This window comes from Mobula hypostoma, chromosome 2, assembly GCF_963921235.1.
Source record: "Mobula hypostoma chromosome 2, sMobHyp1.1, whole genome shotgun sequence".
Classification (NCBI taxonomy): domain Eukaryota; kingdom Metazoa; phylum Chordata; class Chondrichthyes; order Myliobatiformes; family Myliobatidae; genus Mobula; species Mobula hypostoma.
Window position 1 is genome coordinate 166,126,512 of NC_086098.1, and position 18,034 is coordinate 166,144,545.

Sequence of the window (18,034 nt, forward strand, 5' to 3'; positions counted from 1 at the left end):
AAATAACTGTCCAATGGTAAATGTTTCCATAGATTCCTTCGTTTGCATCTTTATCTAGTCTTGGTATGCTCGGTGACCTTGGATCCCATGCTCAAACAGCAAGGCTGTACAAGTGTTCGGCTTTTAAGGGTCACGTTCAGCCTGGGTGACTGCACTGTGTCTGCACACTGCCTCTATCAGCTTAACATCTTGGCTGTCGCCTTCATGAACTTCCACACACAGAAAAAGCTGAACAAAGTGTCGGTGCTCCGTTCGGTTAGCGCACCGTTTTAACTCTTTCCTTGTCGCACCTTGCGCACGTGCTACCGGTGGTGGGGAGGGATGTGCGCTGGGCTGAGCCCATGTCAATATTATTCAACACATCCGAGCCCACCACTTTCTGTAGGGTTTTCCATTCCTGTATATTAGTGTTTCCATACCAGTCAGGATACTGTCCACTTTAGCTTGGGAGCAGCGAGAAGATGGCATACCCTGGATGGTGGGGATCTTTGATAATGGATGTTGTGCAGAACTCCGTGAGGGAATAAAAACAAAATCATTTCTGGATATCTGAAGATAAGGCCTAATTCAGCAAACCATGGACATGAAGCCGACGAGAAGGCTTCGACAAGGAAGAGCATTCTGATTCTTCACACGGCAGATGCTGGAGGCGAGAAGGAGCTGCCTATCAAAACGATAAATGCTCTGTCAAATCGATTCGAAAACCGAGAGAATGAACCCTTACTAACCAAGAGATGCGATGGAGATCAGCTCCTACTCCCATCATAGAGGAGGCTACGTAGCACCCACGCCGGGGCCCCCAGACTCAAAAACTTTCCTCAAGCAGTGAGGCTGACCCACCCCTCCACACCACTATTTATCATTTCCTGTCAGTCACCTTGTGTGCAGACACTCTTGTGCCCAGCGCCATACGATCACTATGTGTACAAGCTAATATGTATTTATACTTATTGTTTTCTGTTGCATCAGATCTGGGGTAACAATTATTTTGTTCTCCTTTACACGTGTACTGGCAATGACATTAAACAATGTTGTGCCTTGAATATTGGAACCTCACTGAATGTCAGGTCACTCGAGTTGAGTGTGATGTCCTCCTACGGGTTGTCTATTGGTGGCTGGAGAGACCCGCCCAGGACCCGCGCACTCCGGTGCAGAGTAAGTGGTGTCTGTGGTTAGAGTTTGGCTCTTTTGGTTCCTCACTCTCTCCCATCACAGCTGCCGTTCGTTCTCTGCAGCACGGCGGAGGCCGCTCTCACGTCACGCAACTCCCTCATAAACAGATTTCCTCCAGGTGTATATATTGAGGGTAATCTCTTCCCAGTTTTCAGATGTAATGTTGGATTTCTTCAGCCTGGAGTCTGTACTCAGGAGCAGAAATTGGTCTCCAATCGAAGGCCAATTACTGAGACCAATTACTGAGCCAGTCTCGTCTCGTGCGTTAATTAGTTGATCTTGGACAATTGCGCGGCAGTTGACAGAAGTCGGAGTTAATTGATATCATGATAATCACCCAGGAGTCTTGATACAGCAACCGTACTCAGTACGAAAGGATGTTTGATTATGCTGTTTTCCAAGTTTGTAAACTTCCAAGTTGACTCAGGTAGTTGTGAAACTGTAGACAGTTATATCCAATGTCTGCTGTAAACACAAGGGTATGATCATCGCAAAATACAGAACGACCTGTCCTCGAATATACGTCCTATCCCGATGGAGACAGAGTTCTACTGAAAGCAGCGGCTCTAATTGGGCGGATCTTGCGCCCTGCCCCCACGGCCACAAGTGTGTCTTGCCTGTGACTCCAGTCCGGGGGCCCTATAAAGAGCCGGCGGGACTTGAGTCGGTTAAATATCACACAAAACGAGCGAAAGGACATTGGAGAAAGACAGTGTGTGATAGGTGAGAGGCCGTTGGTGGGGAGGGACTACCGCTGGTGTTTGGGCTGAGGAATGGCTCCGAAAGTGGCCGGAGGTCCCTTGTGGGAACAAGGGACTCCGGGCGGCTGGGGAGAGGAGGGGAGCTGCTCTATTCTCTGTTGTCCCAGATGTAACTTGAAAGGGTGGTCAATTCTACCTGGTCGGAGCGCGTTGAAAAGGCGGTGAACGGTTGATACTTGCTAAGAGGGGTTACCTTAACAGACACCCCCCGCCCGTTAATATTTAAAACAACGTATTGTCACGCCCATTTTTTTTGTACAAACTCTCTCCGCTCCACCCCGGTCCCCTGTCGCATTTGTCGCGGTAAGGAATGGTGTTCGGGCCCGTTAGACCCTGGAGTGTTAGTAGTGGACCCGTTCGTTCTGTATACCCGATTCGCCAAAGGGGGAAGGGTCTCGTGGTTGTAGCCTTTTTAAAAGGTTTGTTTTGGCAGTCCTGAGAGTCCTCCATTGAGTTCAACGCATCATGGCAGCTCATTAGACACCTCTGGTACCAGACGGTACAGTATCGGTCTCTGCCGTGCTTATGGGTTCATCAGATGCGTGGAGACGGGGAGCTTGCTCTCCACATCGTACTGCCCTGATCGGCGTATCTAGACAGCTAGGACTCAACATCCATGGTCGACCCTGACCCACGGAGGTCTTCACTCGCTCATTTCGGCTCTGGGCGACTAAGGTATTGTTGGGGTAGGAAGCGTCAAGCTGGACAGCAGGTCCGTTAACCCAACCTTGCCCAATGTCAGAATCGGGTTCAACATCACTGGCCTATGTCGTAAAATGTTGTGTATCCCAGCCATCTCTCCCATCCTTTCCCGTGGATAAGGCTTTGTAAGGCACTGGTTAGACAACATTTGGAGTATTAGCGGTTTTGGACGCCTTGGCTAGGAAAGCATATGCTGGCACCCAGAGGATCCAGCGGAGGTTTGTGAATGTGTGAGGAGGTCTGGGCTGAACCGGCTGGAGTTCAGAAAAATTGTTGTTGAGTGCCATCGGATTGTCGACTCTGACTCTGAGAAATGGTGGAGCGGGGGTGGGGTGCTGCATCTCAATGAAACCTACCAAATATTGAAAGGCTTTGCTAGATGTTTCCTATAGAGGGGGAGTTTAGGACCAAGGGACATAAACTCGGAATAGTTGGATGTCCGTCTAGAACAGAGATGAGGGGGAATTTGTTTTGTCAGAAGATGGTGAATCCGTGGAATTTATTGCCCAGGATGTCTATATTTAAAACGGAGGTTAATGGGTTCCTGATTAGTCAGGGTGCCAAAGGTTACAGAGAGAAGGCAGGAGAATATGGTTGAGAGAGAATAAATCAGTCATGATCAAATTGCAGTGCAAACTTGATGGTCTGAATGGCCTAATTCTGTTCCTAACTACCTAACTGCTTCTCTAAAGCTGAGATTCCCTGGGGCATAGAGGGTACAGGAAAGGGAGGTGAATACAGTCCCTCCCTGCTGTTTGCTTTGCTGTAGATGTTGAGTGTGGCGAATGTCCTTCCATTCTGGACTTGGTTCTTGGAGTTTTCAATAAATCTTGGTGAATGTCCCTAGCCTGCAACATGAAGGGCTCTCTGTTCGCACATCCCCGTGTAGTGTGCTGTCCACTGGCTGTAGTTTAGTGTTTATTCATGGGAATGGCTTTGAACTTTGGATTGGACAAGAAGTTTTGTCTTTGGAGAAGATGGGGGTCTATTGCTCTGTTGTGCATTTCTGCTGAACTCCTCCTCCCCAGTTTCCTGCATTTTTAGTTGCTGATTAGCAACAATCTGATTCTTCAACCTGAATCAACTGTTTGGTCCAGACGGGTCACTGCACAGGATGAAGAAAAAGCTGCAGAAAGTTGTAAACTCAGCCAGCTCCATCACAGGAACTGGCCTCCCCAGCATCGAGGACACCATCAAAAAGCGATGCCTCCAAAAGGTTGCATTCATCACTAAGGACCCCTGTTGTCTAGAACATCCCCTCTTCTCACTGCTGCTGTCAAGGAGGTGGTACAGGAGCCTAAAGACACACTCAACATTTCAGAAACAGCTTCTTGCCCTCTGCCACCAGATTTCTGAATTTTACCCATGAGCATTATTTCCCTTTTTTTTTCTCTTTTTTTACTACTTATTTAATTTATATATTATTGTAGTTTATAACTTTAATTGTGTATTTGCGATGTATTGCTGCCACAAACAATAAATTTCATGACATATTCCAGTGATAATAATTCTGAAGTTTTGTCTGTTGACCCCTGTTCAGTGGTGGGAGGTATCATGTGAGCCCTGTTCTCACTGAAGGAATGTTTCAGAGGCATGATCATTATTTGCATTGACTATGACTTTGGTGTGAGACCCAGAGAATTGCCTTTCGCTTTATCTTCCCTCCTGCCCAACATCTAGTCTGCCAAAAGAATCCAAAACCAAACACGGGATTCCTTTATCCACAAGAGATTCAACTGATGCTGGAGGAATTCAGCATGACAGGCAGTGTCTATAGAAAGGAAATAAACGGTTGACATTTTGGGCTGAGACCCTTCATCGGGACTGGAAGGAAGGGAGAAGAAGCCAGAACTAGAAGGGTGGGGGAAGGAGCAATACGCAATCTACTGGAAAAACGCAGCAAGTCAGGCAGCATCCACGAGAGGAATAAACAGTCAGTGTTTCAGGCTGACACCCTTCAGCAGGAATGCACAATCTACTGGAGGAACTCAGCATGTCAGGCAGCATCCACGAGAGGAATAAACAATCGATGTTTCAAGCTGAGAACCTTCATCAGGACTCAATAAAGACCCCTTCTCTGTTTTCCCCCCTTCCCTTTCTGCCATGGTCTACTGTCCTCACCTATTAGATTTCTTCAGCTTTACCTCTTCCACCTATCTCCTCCCAGCTTCTTACTCCCTCCCTCACCTGGTCTCACCTATCATCTGACAGTGTGTACCCTTTCCCATTTCTTCCCCCCCACCGCCTTATTCTGGCTTCTATCCCCTTTCCTTTCCAGTCCTGATGAAGGGTCTTGGCCCAAAATGTCAACTGTTTATTCCCCTCCATAGATGCTGCCTGACCTGCTGATTTCCTCCTATTTGTGTACCCACTGTGTGCCAAGTGAGTCCTGGCCCCAGAGATGTAAATGGAGACAGGAAGGTTGTGGAACAGTGGTTAGCTCAGATAGTTAGAAGGTGGTACTGATAATGCCAAGGTTGGGGTTCGATCCCTGTATAGACAATTGGCATTGGTTTATTATTGTCATGTGTACTAAGATACAGTAAAACACTTGTCTTGTATGTGGTCTGTACAGATCAGTTCGTTACACAGTGCACTGAGGAAGAACAAGCTAACAGAATGCAGAATAAAATGTAACAGCTACAGAGAAAGTGCAGCGATGAACAATCAGGTGCAAGGTCACAATGAGGTAGATTATGAAGTCAAGAGTCTATTTTGGGGTGCCACGGTAGCATCGTGGTTAGAGTGCCACTACTACAGCTCGGGGCATTGGAGTTCTAAATTCAGCCCTGGTGACCTCTGTAAGGAGCTGTGCGTCCTCCCTGTGGAATGAATGAGTGGGTTTCTCCAGGTGCTCTAGTTCCCTCCCACAGTCTAAAGACATCCTAGTTAGTAGGTCAATCGGTCATTTTAAATTGTCTGTGATTAGGCTAGGGTTAAATTGGGGGTTGCTGGCAGTGCCGCTTGGTGGGCTGGAAGAGCCTTTTCTGCACTTTATATCTAAGTAAATAAATTCCCTGTCCTTGGACCTCGTTAAGTTACTCTTGTTGAACTTCCCTGCAGAACTGAGCTAAAACCAAGGATGAACGCAGCCGGACCAGGATACCCCATTGCCTCTCTGTACATCGGGGACCTGCACCAGGACGTAACAGAAGCCATGCTGTACGAGAAGTTCTCTCCTGCTGGACCTGTGATGTCCATCCGTGTGTGTCGGGACATGGTCACCCGGCGCTCCCTGGGCTACGCCTACATCAACTTCCAGCAGCCAGCTGATGGTGAGTGTGAGGGTAGCCATGGTGTCAAGGTGCTGGGCTAGCAGATGGAGACCTGGGCCACTGATCTGGGGATGCAAGTTTGAATCCACCTGGGGATTTAAATTAAAGAAATCAATGATGCTTTTGACAGCCACGCCTGTGAATCCATTGGATTATTGTAAAACCCACCCACCCACCCACTTCATGTATGTCCCCAAGACATCAAAGCAGAATTAACCCTTCAAGTTTGCTCCACCGTTTGATCATGGCTGATTTATTATCCCTCTCAAATCCATCTTCCTGCCTTCTCCCTGTATCCTTTGACACCCTGACTAATCAAGAATCTATCAACCTCAGCTTTAAACATGCCCAATGACTTGTGGAAACAAATGCCACAGATTCACCACCTTCTGGTTAAATAAATTTCTCCTCATCTCTGTTCAAAAGGAATGCCTTGTATTCTGAGGCTGTTCTCTCTGCTCCTAAACTCCCCCACTACAGAAAACATCCTCTCCACATCTACTCTATCTTGGCTAAGGTTTCCCAACCTTGTTTTTTTGCCATGGATGCCTGCCATTAGCCAAGGGGAGGGGTTATTCCATGCACACCAGGCTGGAAACCCCTGATCTAGGCCTTTCAGTATTTGATAGGTTTCAATGAGATTCCCCCCCCCACCCCCGCCATTCTTCTTAACTCCGAATACAGACCCAAGACCATCAAATGCTCCTTGTATGTTAACCCTTTCATTTATAGATCATTCTCATTAACCTCCTCTGGACTCTTTCTGAAGTCAGCACATTGTTTCCTGCGTAAAGGTGCCATATGTCCCTTGGGGAAGGAATTGTATTCTGGCCCAGTTGTGACCCCTCCCCAACCAACTGAGGAATGGAGTTATGAATGATGGCCTTTTCATCAATCACCACACCCCCCCAGTATCCCTGCAAATGACAGGGACCCCACTACTTGTGTAATGTCCCGTGTGATCTACAGGAAGAAAGAAACAAAAATGCTGAAAACACTCAGCAGGTCAGGCGGCACAATAGAGTGGCCATGGAGAAGATGTTTCCATTGGTAGGAGAATGCAGGATCTGAGGGCACAGGGATGCCTCTTTAAAACTGATGAAAAGCTGGAGGAACTCAACAAGTAAGGCAGCAGCTATGGAGGGGAATAACATTTCGGGCTGGGACCCTTCATCAGGACTGGAAAGGAAGGAAGCAGAAACCAGAATAAGGTGGGGTGGGACAGGTGCAGGTGATAGGTGAGACCAGGTGAGGGGGAAGGTAGTTGTGTTGGGAAGAGTGCATAAGGTAGGAGGCTGGGAGTTGAGAGGTGGAAAAGATAAAGAGCTGAAGAAAACAAATCTGATGGGAGAGGGGAGTTCACAATGGAGGGAGGAGGGAGGGTCACCGGAGGGAGGTGATGTGCAGGTGAGAAGAAGGGGTGAAAGGAGAGGTGTTCATCAATTTCTCTAACCTCCAGTCATTTCTCCTCCTTTTCCTCTCCCCCTTCATGCAGTCTCGATGGGCTGAATGGGTGAATTTTGTTCTTGTATCTCGTGGTCTCAGTAGTAAATGTTCAGGAGGCACCTGGAATATTAACTGTTCTCTTTCCGCAGATTCTGAGGGATTGTAAGGAAGTAGATTGATTTAATCTTGTCAAATGTACTGAGCTGCTTGAGTAACGGGGTGGAGATGAGCCTCTACAAAAGGTGGTGTAAGGCTTTCCTTCCCTCCGTTAGTCTGTAGGTCACCCTTGGGCAAGGTGTAGCACCTGTTTAGCCCCCTGACCAGGGTCGCATGGAGCCATGGGAGCAGGTGGTGGATGGTCATACATCTCACGAGTCCCGGTTATGCGACCATTGACACCAAGCAGACAATCTGTGAAGAGTATTGATAATGGCTGGGCTCACCTGTCTTGTAAAGACACTGCCCAGAAGAAGGTAATGGAAAGCATAAGGTAGTGGGTATATGAAATGAGCTGTTAGCAAATGTAAGGCATTTGGAGAAGTCATGGACTGGGATTGTTAGCAGGATATGGACCAAAGGTGGGTAAATCAGGCAGACATCTTGGTTAGCATGTGAGAGTTGGACTGAATGGCCTGTTTCCGTGTCTGATAACTCTACAATGTGGTGTGGGTTATGTGTACCCTGGTGCTGGGCTGGGTTAGTGTTACTCTGTGGGAGCATTAACTCTCTGTTCTGTCTCTCCAGCTGAGCGCGCTCTGGACACCATGAATTTCGAGGTCATTAAGGGGCGCCCCATCCGCATCATGTGGTCTCAACGCGATCCGTCCCTGCGCAAGTCGGGAGTGGGAAACATCTTCATCAAGAACCTGGATGAATCCATTGATAACAAGGCATTGTACGACACATTCTCTGCATTTGGAAACATTCTATCCTGCAAGGTGAGACCATGGTTCCGTGGCTGGTGGCTCATTTACAACTTCAGATCAGAATCAGGTTTCATATGCCTGCAATATGTTGTAGAATTTGTTGTTTTGCCCCAGCAGTACTTTGCAATACATAATAATACTCCCAAGCCCTTCCCCATGAGTGGGTATAACTGCAAGGCAGCGGTGGTTTGAGATCGGTGTTCTCCCTCTCCTAGATGAGCTGCCAACCACAGCTGACGAACCCCATTTCCCCAAAGCAATGGCTTTTAAGCACCAGTAACCCATCTTTGCCCCTTCTGCTGTCAGTAGAAACAGTTCCACTGAGCTTAGTAACTAAGCCACGTGTAAAGGCCAGGAGCTGGACAGTGGTTGGAGGCTATTTGAGACGCACGCCATTGGGAGCATTATTAGGTAGTGAGAGCTTGTCCCCAGTAACTCCCCTGTCTATGACAACCTTAAGGAACCATGTTAGTTACAATAATGTCTATATCTGTGCCTCTGTGTGTCGTCTGTCATATCCAACAATGACAGGAGTTTTTAAAGTGGAAAAGGCATTGCACTGGGCCAGTCCCACTCTCCCAACCTCAGAAGTCCGGGTCCAGTGGTACGAGTAGTCGTCACGAACTGGGCTCTTCCTTGGTTGCAGTGGATGACCATGTCACGGTCTGTGCCTTGCCACGTCCTTCACTCCCCTCAAAGTGTTGCAGATCTGCCTTCCTGGCTATTGTAAATCTCATCCGCCCGGACCACCGGTGCTGAGTTTGTTTGCGAGGACAGGCGTGTCCCTGCCTCACCAGGGCACGAGTCCCTCCAGCTACCCCCACCTGCCTGTCACTGCGGTGTAGCAGGGTGTGGGCGCTTTCAAAAGCAACCAGCTACAGAAAGCCACAAGTGAGAGCTGAGTGTCCGGTGGGGACCACAGGTGAGTGAACTGCCCCAGAATGGACACGTTAACCCTCTTCACCGGAGCTGCCGCCCGTCATGTGTACCTGGTACTCTCCACCCCCCACGCACGTGTAGTGTGAAATAGTGAAACGGTGTTCACGGATCATTCTGAAATTTGATAATGGAGTGGAAGAAGCTGTTACTGAAATGTTAAGCGTGTGTCTTCAGGAGAATAAAGAGGCAGAGACCGGGTGAATGTACTCAGTCTTTTTCCCAAGTTTGGGGAATCAAGAACTAGAGGGAACAGGTTTAAGGTGGGAAAAAATTTAATAAACTTGGGCAACTAAAAGTGGTATTGATGTGACATGAGCTGCCAGAGAGAGTGTTTGAGGCAGGTACAGTAATTCTAGATAACAGTTGAACAGGTACGTGGATTGGAAAGATTTGCAATGATAAACCTAATCATTCGTTAGTCCTGAAGCAGGGTCTCGGCTCGAAACATCGACTGTTTATTCCCCACCCTAGATGCTGCCTGACCTGCTGAGTTCCTCCAGCATTTACTGTGTGTTACTCCGGATTTCCATCATCTGCAGAATCTCTTGTGTCCTTTGAGCTCTTGCTGTTTGCTGGTGAGGAGGGTTCCCAACCATGCTGACAATTTCAGAGACACAGTCTTTCTTTTCGGGTGAACGTGGGAAATGGCTGGGTTGCCACTTGACAGGGTGGATGTGATTGCACGTTCCAGAAATTTTCAGTTAAGATGGTGCTCAGCTGTGATGTCCATTGATGTCGTAGCTCACTTGGTTGTTTTTTTTTGGGTTTGTAGGAATGTTGGTGGCAGCATGGGTGTCAAGGGGATGGGGATGAGGGGGAATTGGAGATTAGGAGCAGTAAATGAAAAGTCGGGTAAGAGTCATTGATACCCAACCACTTACAGGACAGGCCACCTCTGACGACCAGTCCTTGGCCCTGGACATTCAGACTCTCAGACACTGGGTCTTCAACATCATGAAGGATCCCCATAACCCAGGACTTGCCCTCTTCTCATTGCTACCATCAGGGAGAGGGTACAGGAGCCAGAACGCACAAACTCAGTAATTGAGGGACAGCATCTTCCCCTCCATTATCCAAATTCGGAAGACCCGTGAACACTACCTTGCTGTATTGTGTGTGTGCAACCTCAGAGTATTCCAGCACAGTACAGACTCTTCCCTCCTCCACTGCTTCGGTTTTCCAGCTTCCATGTGCCTATCTGAGAGTCTCTTAAACGCCTGACAGTCTCTGCCTCTCCCTCCACCACTACTCTCCCTATATTCCCTCCAATCACCTTAATTGTGCCTCATCATTAAGTGTTTATTTACTTTCTAGAGCTGCAGCTATCGAAAACTTTTCTCCCCCTCCTCCTAGGTGGTCAGTGATGAAAGTGGATCGAAAGGCTATGGTTTTGTTCACTTCGAGACGCAGGAAGCTGCCAACCAAGCGATCGCGACGATGAATGGCATGTTGCTCAATGACCGTAAAGTGTAAGTGTCGTCCCTGGGTTGGGGGTATGGAGGAGGGGAATGACCAGATGCTATCTCCAGGTCATTCCTTCTGAGGCACCGGGGCTGTGGGCTGATGTGAACCCTCATTTAAAAAAAATAATAATTTGACCCAAAATGGGTTGTATATCACCCAGTGTTAGCTTGCTAGACACTTAACACTGACATAGACGTGGTTCGTGTTAACCTGTAGATTAATCCATGGATCGATCTTGTACATTGGGGGTGAGAGGGAAATGGATCAGCCATGATGAAATCGTAGGCAGACTTGATGGGCCAAATGGCCTGATTCTGCTCCTGTATCTCATGGTCCCGTCTAAAGGATGCACTGTGGTAACTCACCGAGACTCCTCAGACAATACCTTTCAAACCCACCACCTCTGCCAGATACGGGGAATACCACCCACTGGAAACTGCCCACCAAGCCACACACTATCCTGACTCAGAAATATATCACTGTTCCTTCATTGTCTCTGATCCAAAATAAAGGTTAGCTTTTTGTCACATGCATAAAAACATTCAGAGAAATGCATTGTTTGCATCCACAACCAACACAGTCTGAGGGTGTGCTGGGGGCAGCCCACAATTACTGCCATGCTTCTGGTGTCAACATAGCATGCTCAGAATTTACTAATCCTAACCGGTATGTCCTGGATGAGCTTACAGCCTGGATCAGTACTTGGAGCTATGATGTTGTGGCCATTACAAAGACTTGGATGGCTGAGGGGCAGGAATGGTTACTTAGAGTGCTGGGTTTTAAATGTTTCAGAAAGGACAGGGAGGGAGAAAAGAGGTGGGGGTGTGGCACTGTTGATCAGAGATAGTGTCATGGCTGCAGAAAAGGAGGAAATCATGGAGGAATTGTCTATGGAGTCTCTCTGGATGGAAGTTAGGAACATGAAGGGGTCAATAACTCTACTGGGTGGTTTTTTAAAATATATAGACACCCAATAGTAACAGGGACATCGAGGAGCAGATAGGGGGACAGATGCTGGAAAGGTGTAATAATAACAGTTGTTGTGGGAGATTTTAATTTCTCAAATATTAATTGGCATCTCCCTAGAGCAAGGGGTTTAGATGGGGTGGAGTTTGTTGGGTGTGTTCAGGAAGATTTCCTGACACAATATGTAGATAAGCCTACAAGAGGAGAGGCTGAACTTGATCTGGTATTGGGAAAAGAACCTGGTCAGGTGTCAGATCTCTGTGTGAGAGCATTTTGGAGATAGTGATCACAATTCTATCTCCTTTACAGTAGCATTGGAGAGGGATAGGAACAGACAAGTTAGGAAGGTAAGGGGAAATATAAAGCTATCAGACAAGAACTTGGAAGCATAAATTGGGAACAGATGTTCTCGGAAATGTATGGCAGAAATGTGGCAAATGTTCAGGGCATATTTGCGTGAAATTCTGCATAGGTACATTCCAATTAGATGGAAAGGATGGTAGGGTACAGGAACTGTGGTGTACAAAGGCTGTTGTAAATCTAGTCAAGAAGAAAAGAGGAGCTTATGAAAGGTTCAAAAAAACTAGGTAATGGTAAAGATCTAGAAGATTATAAGGCTAACAGGAAGGAGTTTAAGAATGAAATTAGGAGAGACAGAAGGGGCCATGAGATGGCCTTGTCGAGCAGGATTAAGGAAAACCCCAAGGCATTCTACAAGTATGTGAAGAGCAAGAGGATAAGACCTAAGAGAATAGGACCAATCAAGTGTGATAGTGAAAAAATGTGTATGGAACCGGAGGAGATAGCGGAGGTACTTAATGAATACCTTGCTTCAGTATTCACTACCTTGGCAACTGTAGGGATGACTTACAGCGGATTGAAAAACTTGAGCATATAGACATTAAGAAAGAGGATGTTCTGGAGCTTTTGGAAAGTATCAAGTTGGATAAGTCTCTGGGACTGGACGAGATGTACCCAGGGTACTGTGGGAGGCAAGGGAGGAGATTGCTGAACCTCTGGCAATGATCTCTGCATCATCAATGGGGACAGGAGAGGTTTTGGAGGATTGGAGGGTTGCAGATGTTGTTCCCTTATTCAAGAAGGGGAGTAGAGATAGCCCAGGAAATTGTAGACCAGTGAGTCTTACTTCAGTGGCTGGTAAGTTGATGGAAAAGATCCTGAGAGGCAGGATTTATGAACATTTGGAGAGGCATGATATGATTAGGAATAGTCAACATGGCTTTGTCAAAGGCAGGTCGTGCCTTATGAGCCTGACTGAATTTTTTGAGGATTGAGTTTAAGAGCCAAGAGGTAATGTTACAGCTATGTAGGACCCTGGTCAAACTCCACTTGGAGTATTGTGTTCAGTTCTGGTCACCTCACTACAGGAAGGATGTGGAAACTAGAGAAAGGGTGCAGAGGAGATTTACAAGGATGTTGCCTGGATTGGAGAGCATGCCTTATGAGAATAGGTTGAGTGGAGGATGGAGCAATGGAGGATGAGAGGTGACCTGATAGAGGTGTATAAGATGATGAGGGGCATTGATCATGTGGATAGTCAAAGCTTTTTTCCCAGAGCTGAAATGGCTAACATGGAGTTAAGTTGCTTGGAAGTAGGTACAGAGGAGATGTCAGCGGTAAGTTTTTTAATGCAGAGAATGGTGAATGCTGGCAATGGTGGTGAAGGGAGATACGATAGGGTCTTTTAAGAGACTCCTGGATTAGCACATGGAACTTAGAAAAATAGAGGGCTATGTGTAACCCTAGGTAATTTCTAAAGTACATGTTCAGCACAGCATTGTGGGCTGAAGGGCCTGTATTGTGCTGTAGGTTTTCTGTGTTTCTGTCTTTGGTATGTGGGAGGAAACTGGAGCCATGCAGTCACGGGGAGAATATACAAACTCCTTACAGTCAGTGACGGGATTTGAGTCTAGATCACTGATGCTGTAGTAGTGTTACACCGCTGAGCCACCCAGAGGTATGTGGGGCAATATTTTTAACGGTGGTGAGTGCTTGGAATGTGCTGCCAGTGGTGGTGGTGAAAGCAAATATGATGGAGGAGATATTTCAGAGACTATTGCACAGGCATGGATCATGTGCCAGCAGAAGGGATTTGGTTTAATTTGGAACAGTCATGGTGGACTGAAAGACCTGCGTTGTACAGGTATATACTCAGTGGTCAAGGTACAGGAGTGGAACTTGGTGTGGTCTGAACAATGAACCTCTTGACCACATCTGCGTGCTTTTCTGCATTGAGTTGCTGCCACGTGATTGGCCGATGAGATATTTGCACTAGCGAGCAGGCGTACGCTGAGTGTATGAATGTCTCCATGTATATCCCAGCTAGGGAGCACAGAGCCTGATGTTGCATCACTGCTCAGGGCTGTCCTCAGCTGGAAACACTTCTTCCTTCCCAAACTCCAGCAAGCAAACAGTGGTGGACTTCAGGCTGTGTGGCTGTTGATGAAAACCCCGTCTGGGAACACACCTCACCATGAGACAAGCAAGCTTTCCATTCTCGGCAACAAACTTCAGATATTGGAGCTTGCTGATGCTTTGCATATTGGAGATGCTGGATGTGCTGACAGGCTAGATGATCTCTGTGTAAAGAGAAACGAGGATTCATGGTGGCGAATAGTCACTGGGGATTCAGAGTGACGACCTTTCCTCAGGACAACACACATTCTTCCTACAATTTGCTCCTTTTACCAATTCTAGCGAAAGGTCTTTGACCTGAAATGTTAGCTCTGTCCCTCTCCACAGATGCTGCTTGACCTGCTGAGAGTTTTCAACTTTCTCTGTAAAAGCCGTGATGACCGATTGATAGTTGTGGTTTCAAAGTCAGGTTTATTATCACTGGCAAAGATCATGAAATTTATTATTTTGTGGCAGCAGTACAATACATAAAATTTTTACAATAAAAACCGTATAAAAGCTGATGGGGTAGTGTTCATAGACCATTCAGAAATCTGACGGCAGAGAAGCTGTTTCTAAAGCATGAAGTGCTTCTCTCCAGGCTCCTGTACCTCCTCCCTGATGGTAGTGATGAGAACCGGGCATGTCCTAGATGGTGAGGGTCCTTCGTGATGGATGCAGTCTTGAGGCATTCACCATCATTGTGTGCCATGTTGTGTGACATCATCATTGTGTGCAGTGGGCGATCATGGTCTTTTGACCATGATTGTTCTCGGCAAATTTTTCTTCAGAAGTGGTTTGCTGTTGCCGCCTTTTTTTGGCATTGCCTCTTGGAAAAAGTCCTCTGGTGTGGAGGTTAGTGCACACAATGGAGCTGGCTGAGTTTTCAACCCTCTGCAGCTTTGTTTGACCCCATGCATTGGCCTCTCCATGCCAGACGGTGATGCAACCAGTCAGAATGCTCTCAGTAAAATATTTGCTGGAGTCTTTGAGACACGTAGGGGCAACCCAGCAGGATTTGACGGGGCAGACCTGTGCCTGGTCAGTGCAGCTCCCCTTCTCTGTTCTGTCAGTCTCCAGAGACATGGAGACTGAGCAAATGGCCCCCTTTCACAAACAAATGCAGCAGTTGTTGAATCTACATCAGCTGAGCTTGTGGTTTGCCAACTAAATGAGGTGGCTTTTAATCCTTTACTGGAAGGTGAGGGTGTGCCTGTGGTTGGAGCTGATATTTAATGTAAGTTTGTTTGACGTGTCTGCTGTTTTCAGATCTGTACTGACCTGTTCCATTGCGTCTCTGGTTTGCACAGTTTACCTCATTGCCAATATTTCTCACTTTTAGTTACCACCTTTAGAACACAGAACAGCACAATACAGATCCTTTGGCCCACCATGTTGTGATGACCTTTCAACCCTCTCCCAAATCAATTCAACCCTTCCCTCCCACATAGCCTGCCTTTTCTTTCATCCATGTGCCTAAGAATCTCTTAAATGTCTCTAAAGTATCTGCCTCTACCACCACCCCTGGCAGTGTGTTCCACACACCCACCACTCTGTGTAAACAACTCATGCTGACATTCCCCCACCCCCCCCTTTACTTTCTTCCAATCACCTTAAAATTATGACCCCATGTATTAGCCATTTCCACGCTGGGGAGAAGTCTCTGGCTGTCCAGTCAATCGTATCATCTCATGCACATCCAAGTCACCCCTCATCTCCTTTGCTCTGAAGCAAGGATTCCCAAACATTGCTACGCCATGGAACAACACGTTACGCAGGGGGTCCACGGAGCCCAGGTTGGTTAACCCCTGCCCAAAGCTCGCTCAACTGCAAAGACTTTTCTCAGTTTCTCTTTCTCACAGGCACAGAGATACAGTGAGAAGCTTTTGTTCGAGCACCATCCAGACTGGTTCGAGCCTCACTGCCCAGCAATCCCCAATTTAACCCTAGCCTAATCACAGGACAATTAATTACCAACCGGGAGGAAGCTGGAGCATTTAGAGGAAACCCACATGGTCACGGGGAAGCATCTGAGAATTGAACCCGGGCCCCTGGTACAGCAAAGTGCTGTGATAACCACTATGCTACCATGTGATGGGAATTGAACCTGGGTCGCTGGCACTGTAAACCATGGTGCTAACCACCACGCTGCCGGTCATTCCGTCGAGGCAGTATAAAGGAAGCCAGAATACAGTTACGCAAAGGGCAGTGCAGGCTGAGACATAGCATTTAGATTAACCCTTTCCAGTGCTAGTGACCTGGGTTCAATTCCCCTCACTGTCTGTACACTCTCCCTGTGATCAGCTGGGCTTCCTCTGGGTGCTCCACTTTTCAAAGACCTGCGGGTTGGTAACGCCCCTCAGCTGCTTCATGAATGACCTTCCTTCTGTCATAACGTCAGAAGTGGGGATGTTCACAGATGTTCTGCACCATTCGTGACTCCTCAGATAGTGAAATAGTTAATACCCAAATACAGCAGGACTGGACAATATCCAGGCTTGGGCTGATGAGTGGCAGGTAACGTTGGAGCCACGCAAGTGTCAGGCAATGACGATCGTCCCTTAACAGTCAGTGGCATCACCATCACTGAATCCCCTACGATCAACATCCTCGGGGTTACCATTGACAGGAAACTCAGCTGATGTAGCCATATAAACACTGTGGCTACCAGAGCAGGTCAAAGGCTCGGAATCCTGCAGCATGTAACTCACCACCTGACTCCTCAAGGCCTGTCCACCATCTACAAGGCTCGGGTCAGGAGTGTAATAGAATACTCACCACTCACCTGGATGAATGCAGCTCCATCAGCACTCAGGAAGCTCGACACCATCCAGTACAAGGCAGCCGACGTGATTGGTACCCCTCCCACAATCATCTAATCCCTCATCATCAATGCAGTTTCATCAGTGTGTACTATCTACCAGATGCACTGCAACAACACAGAAAAGTTTCTAAGGCAGCACCTTCCCAACCCACGACCACTACCATCCAGGAGGACGAGAACAGCAGATACCGGGGAACACCACCACTTGGAAATCCCCCTCCAAATCATTTTGACTTGTAAACACATCACAGTTCCTTTGTTGTTGCTGGGTATACATGTTGAATTATTATTGAATAACAATAAACTGAAGCTGGGATCTCATTGAAACCCATCCAATACTGAAAGGCCAGATGGTGAACGTGGAGAGGATGTTTCCAGTGTAGGAGGGTCTTGAACCAGAGGGTACGGCCTCAGAATAGAGAGATGTCCCTTTAGAACAAAGATGAGGAGGAATTTCTTTAGCCAGAGGGTGGTGAATCTGTGGAATTCTTTCCCACAGGCAGCTGTGGAGGCCAGGTCATTTGGGTATATTTGAGAGGTTCTTGATTAATCTGGGTGTCAAAGGTTCTGGGGAGAAGGCAGGAGAAAAGGGTTGGCAGGGATAATAAATCAGCCATGATACAATGGCGAAGCAGACTTGGTGGACTGAATGGCCTAATTCTGCTCTTGTTTTGCAGTGTTGTTTTGTTGGCTGTAATGGACCGTGAAGAGCTGACGGTTAATGCTGGGTGAGGATTATTTTGAATGGATGCTGAATTGGACTTTGTTTGCACCAGGTTTGTAGGGCACTTCAAGTCCCACAAGGAGAGAGCGGCAGAACTTGGTAACAAAGCTCACGAGTACACCAACATCTACGTCAAGAACTTTGGTGAAGCCATGAGCAGCAGCCGCCTGCGGGAAATCTTCAGCGTCTTTGGTCAGTTTGGGTTTTATTATTTTATATTAACAGGCCCTTTTGGCTCCCAGTGCCTGCAGCACCCTATTACACCCACATGGCCAATTCATTCATGCTTCTTTTCTGTAGTCACAGACTGTCCAGCTGCCCCACTCCCCCATTCCCTTCCCATTGGGAAAAATTGAGGCATTGGGATGTCTCCTTTGAGGTTCTGGTTCTGTATAAGTGGGATCCACAAAGCTGGGGGC

The 18,034-nt window shown here is 47.3% G+C and overlaps 1 protein-coding gene across 6 annotated transcripts in view; it reads left to right on the forward strand.

Moving 5' to 3' along the window:
- Positions 1 to 234: 234 nt before the first annotated feature.
- Positions 235 to 18,034, forward strand: part of LOC134342645 (embryonic polyadenylate-binding protein-like) — a 60,836-nt gene continuing 43,036 nt past the window's right edge. For 2 of the 6 annotated variants that reach the window (XM_063041015.1, XM_063041016.1), the window contains exons 1-5: positions 1,618 to 1,896; positions 5,700 to 5,911; positions 8,102 to 8,295; positions 10,576 to 10,691; positions 17,668 to 17,807. In XM_063041015.1, the coding sequence (XP_062897085.1) occupies positions 1,655 to 1,896; positions 5,700 to 5,911; positions 8,102 to 8,295; positions 10,576 to 10,691; positions 17,668 to 17,807 (904 nt within the window). In that variant the 5' untranslated portion in view covers positions 1,618 to 1,654. The other 4 variants (XM_063041019.1, XM_063041018.1, XM_063041014.1 and 1 more) reach the window with 4 other exon arrangements.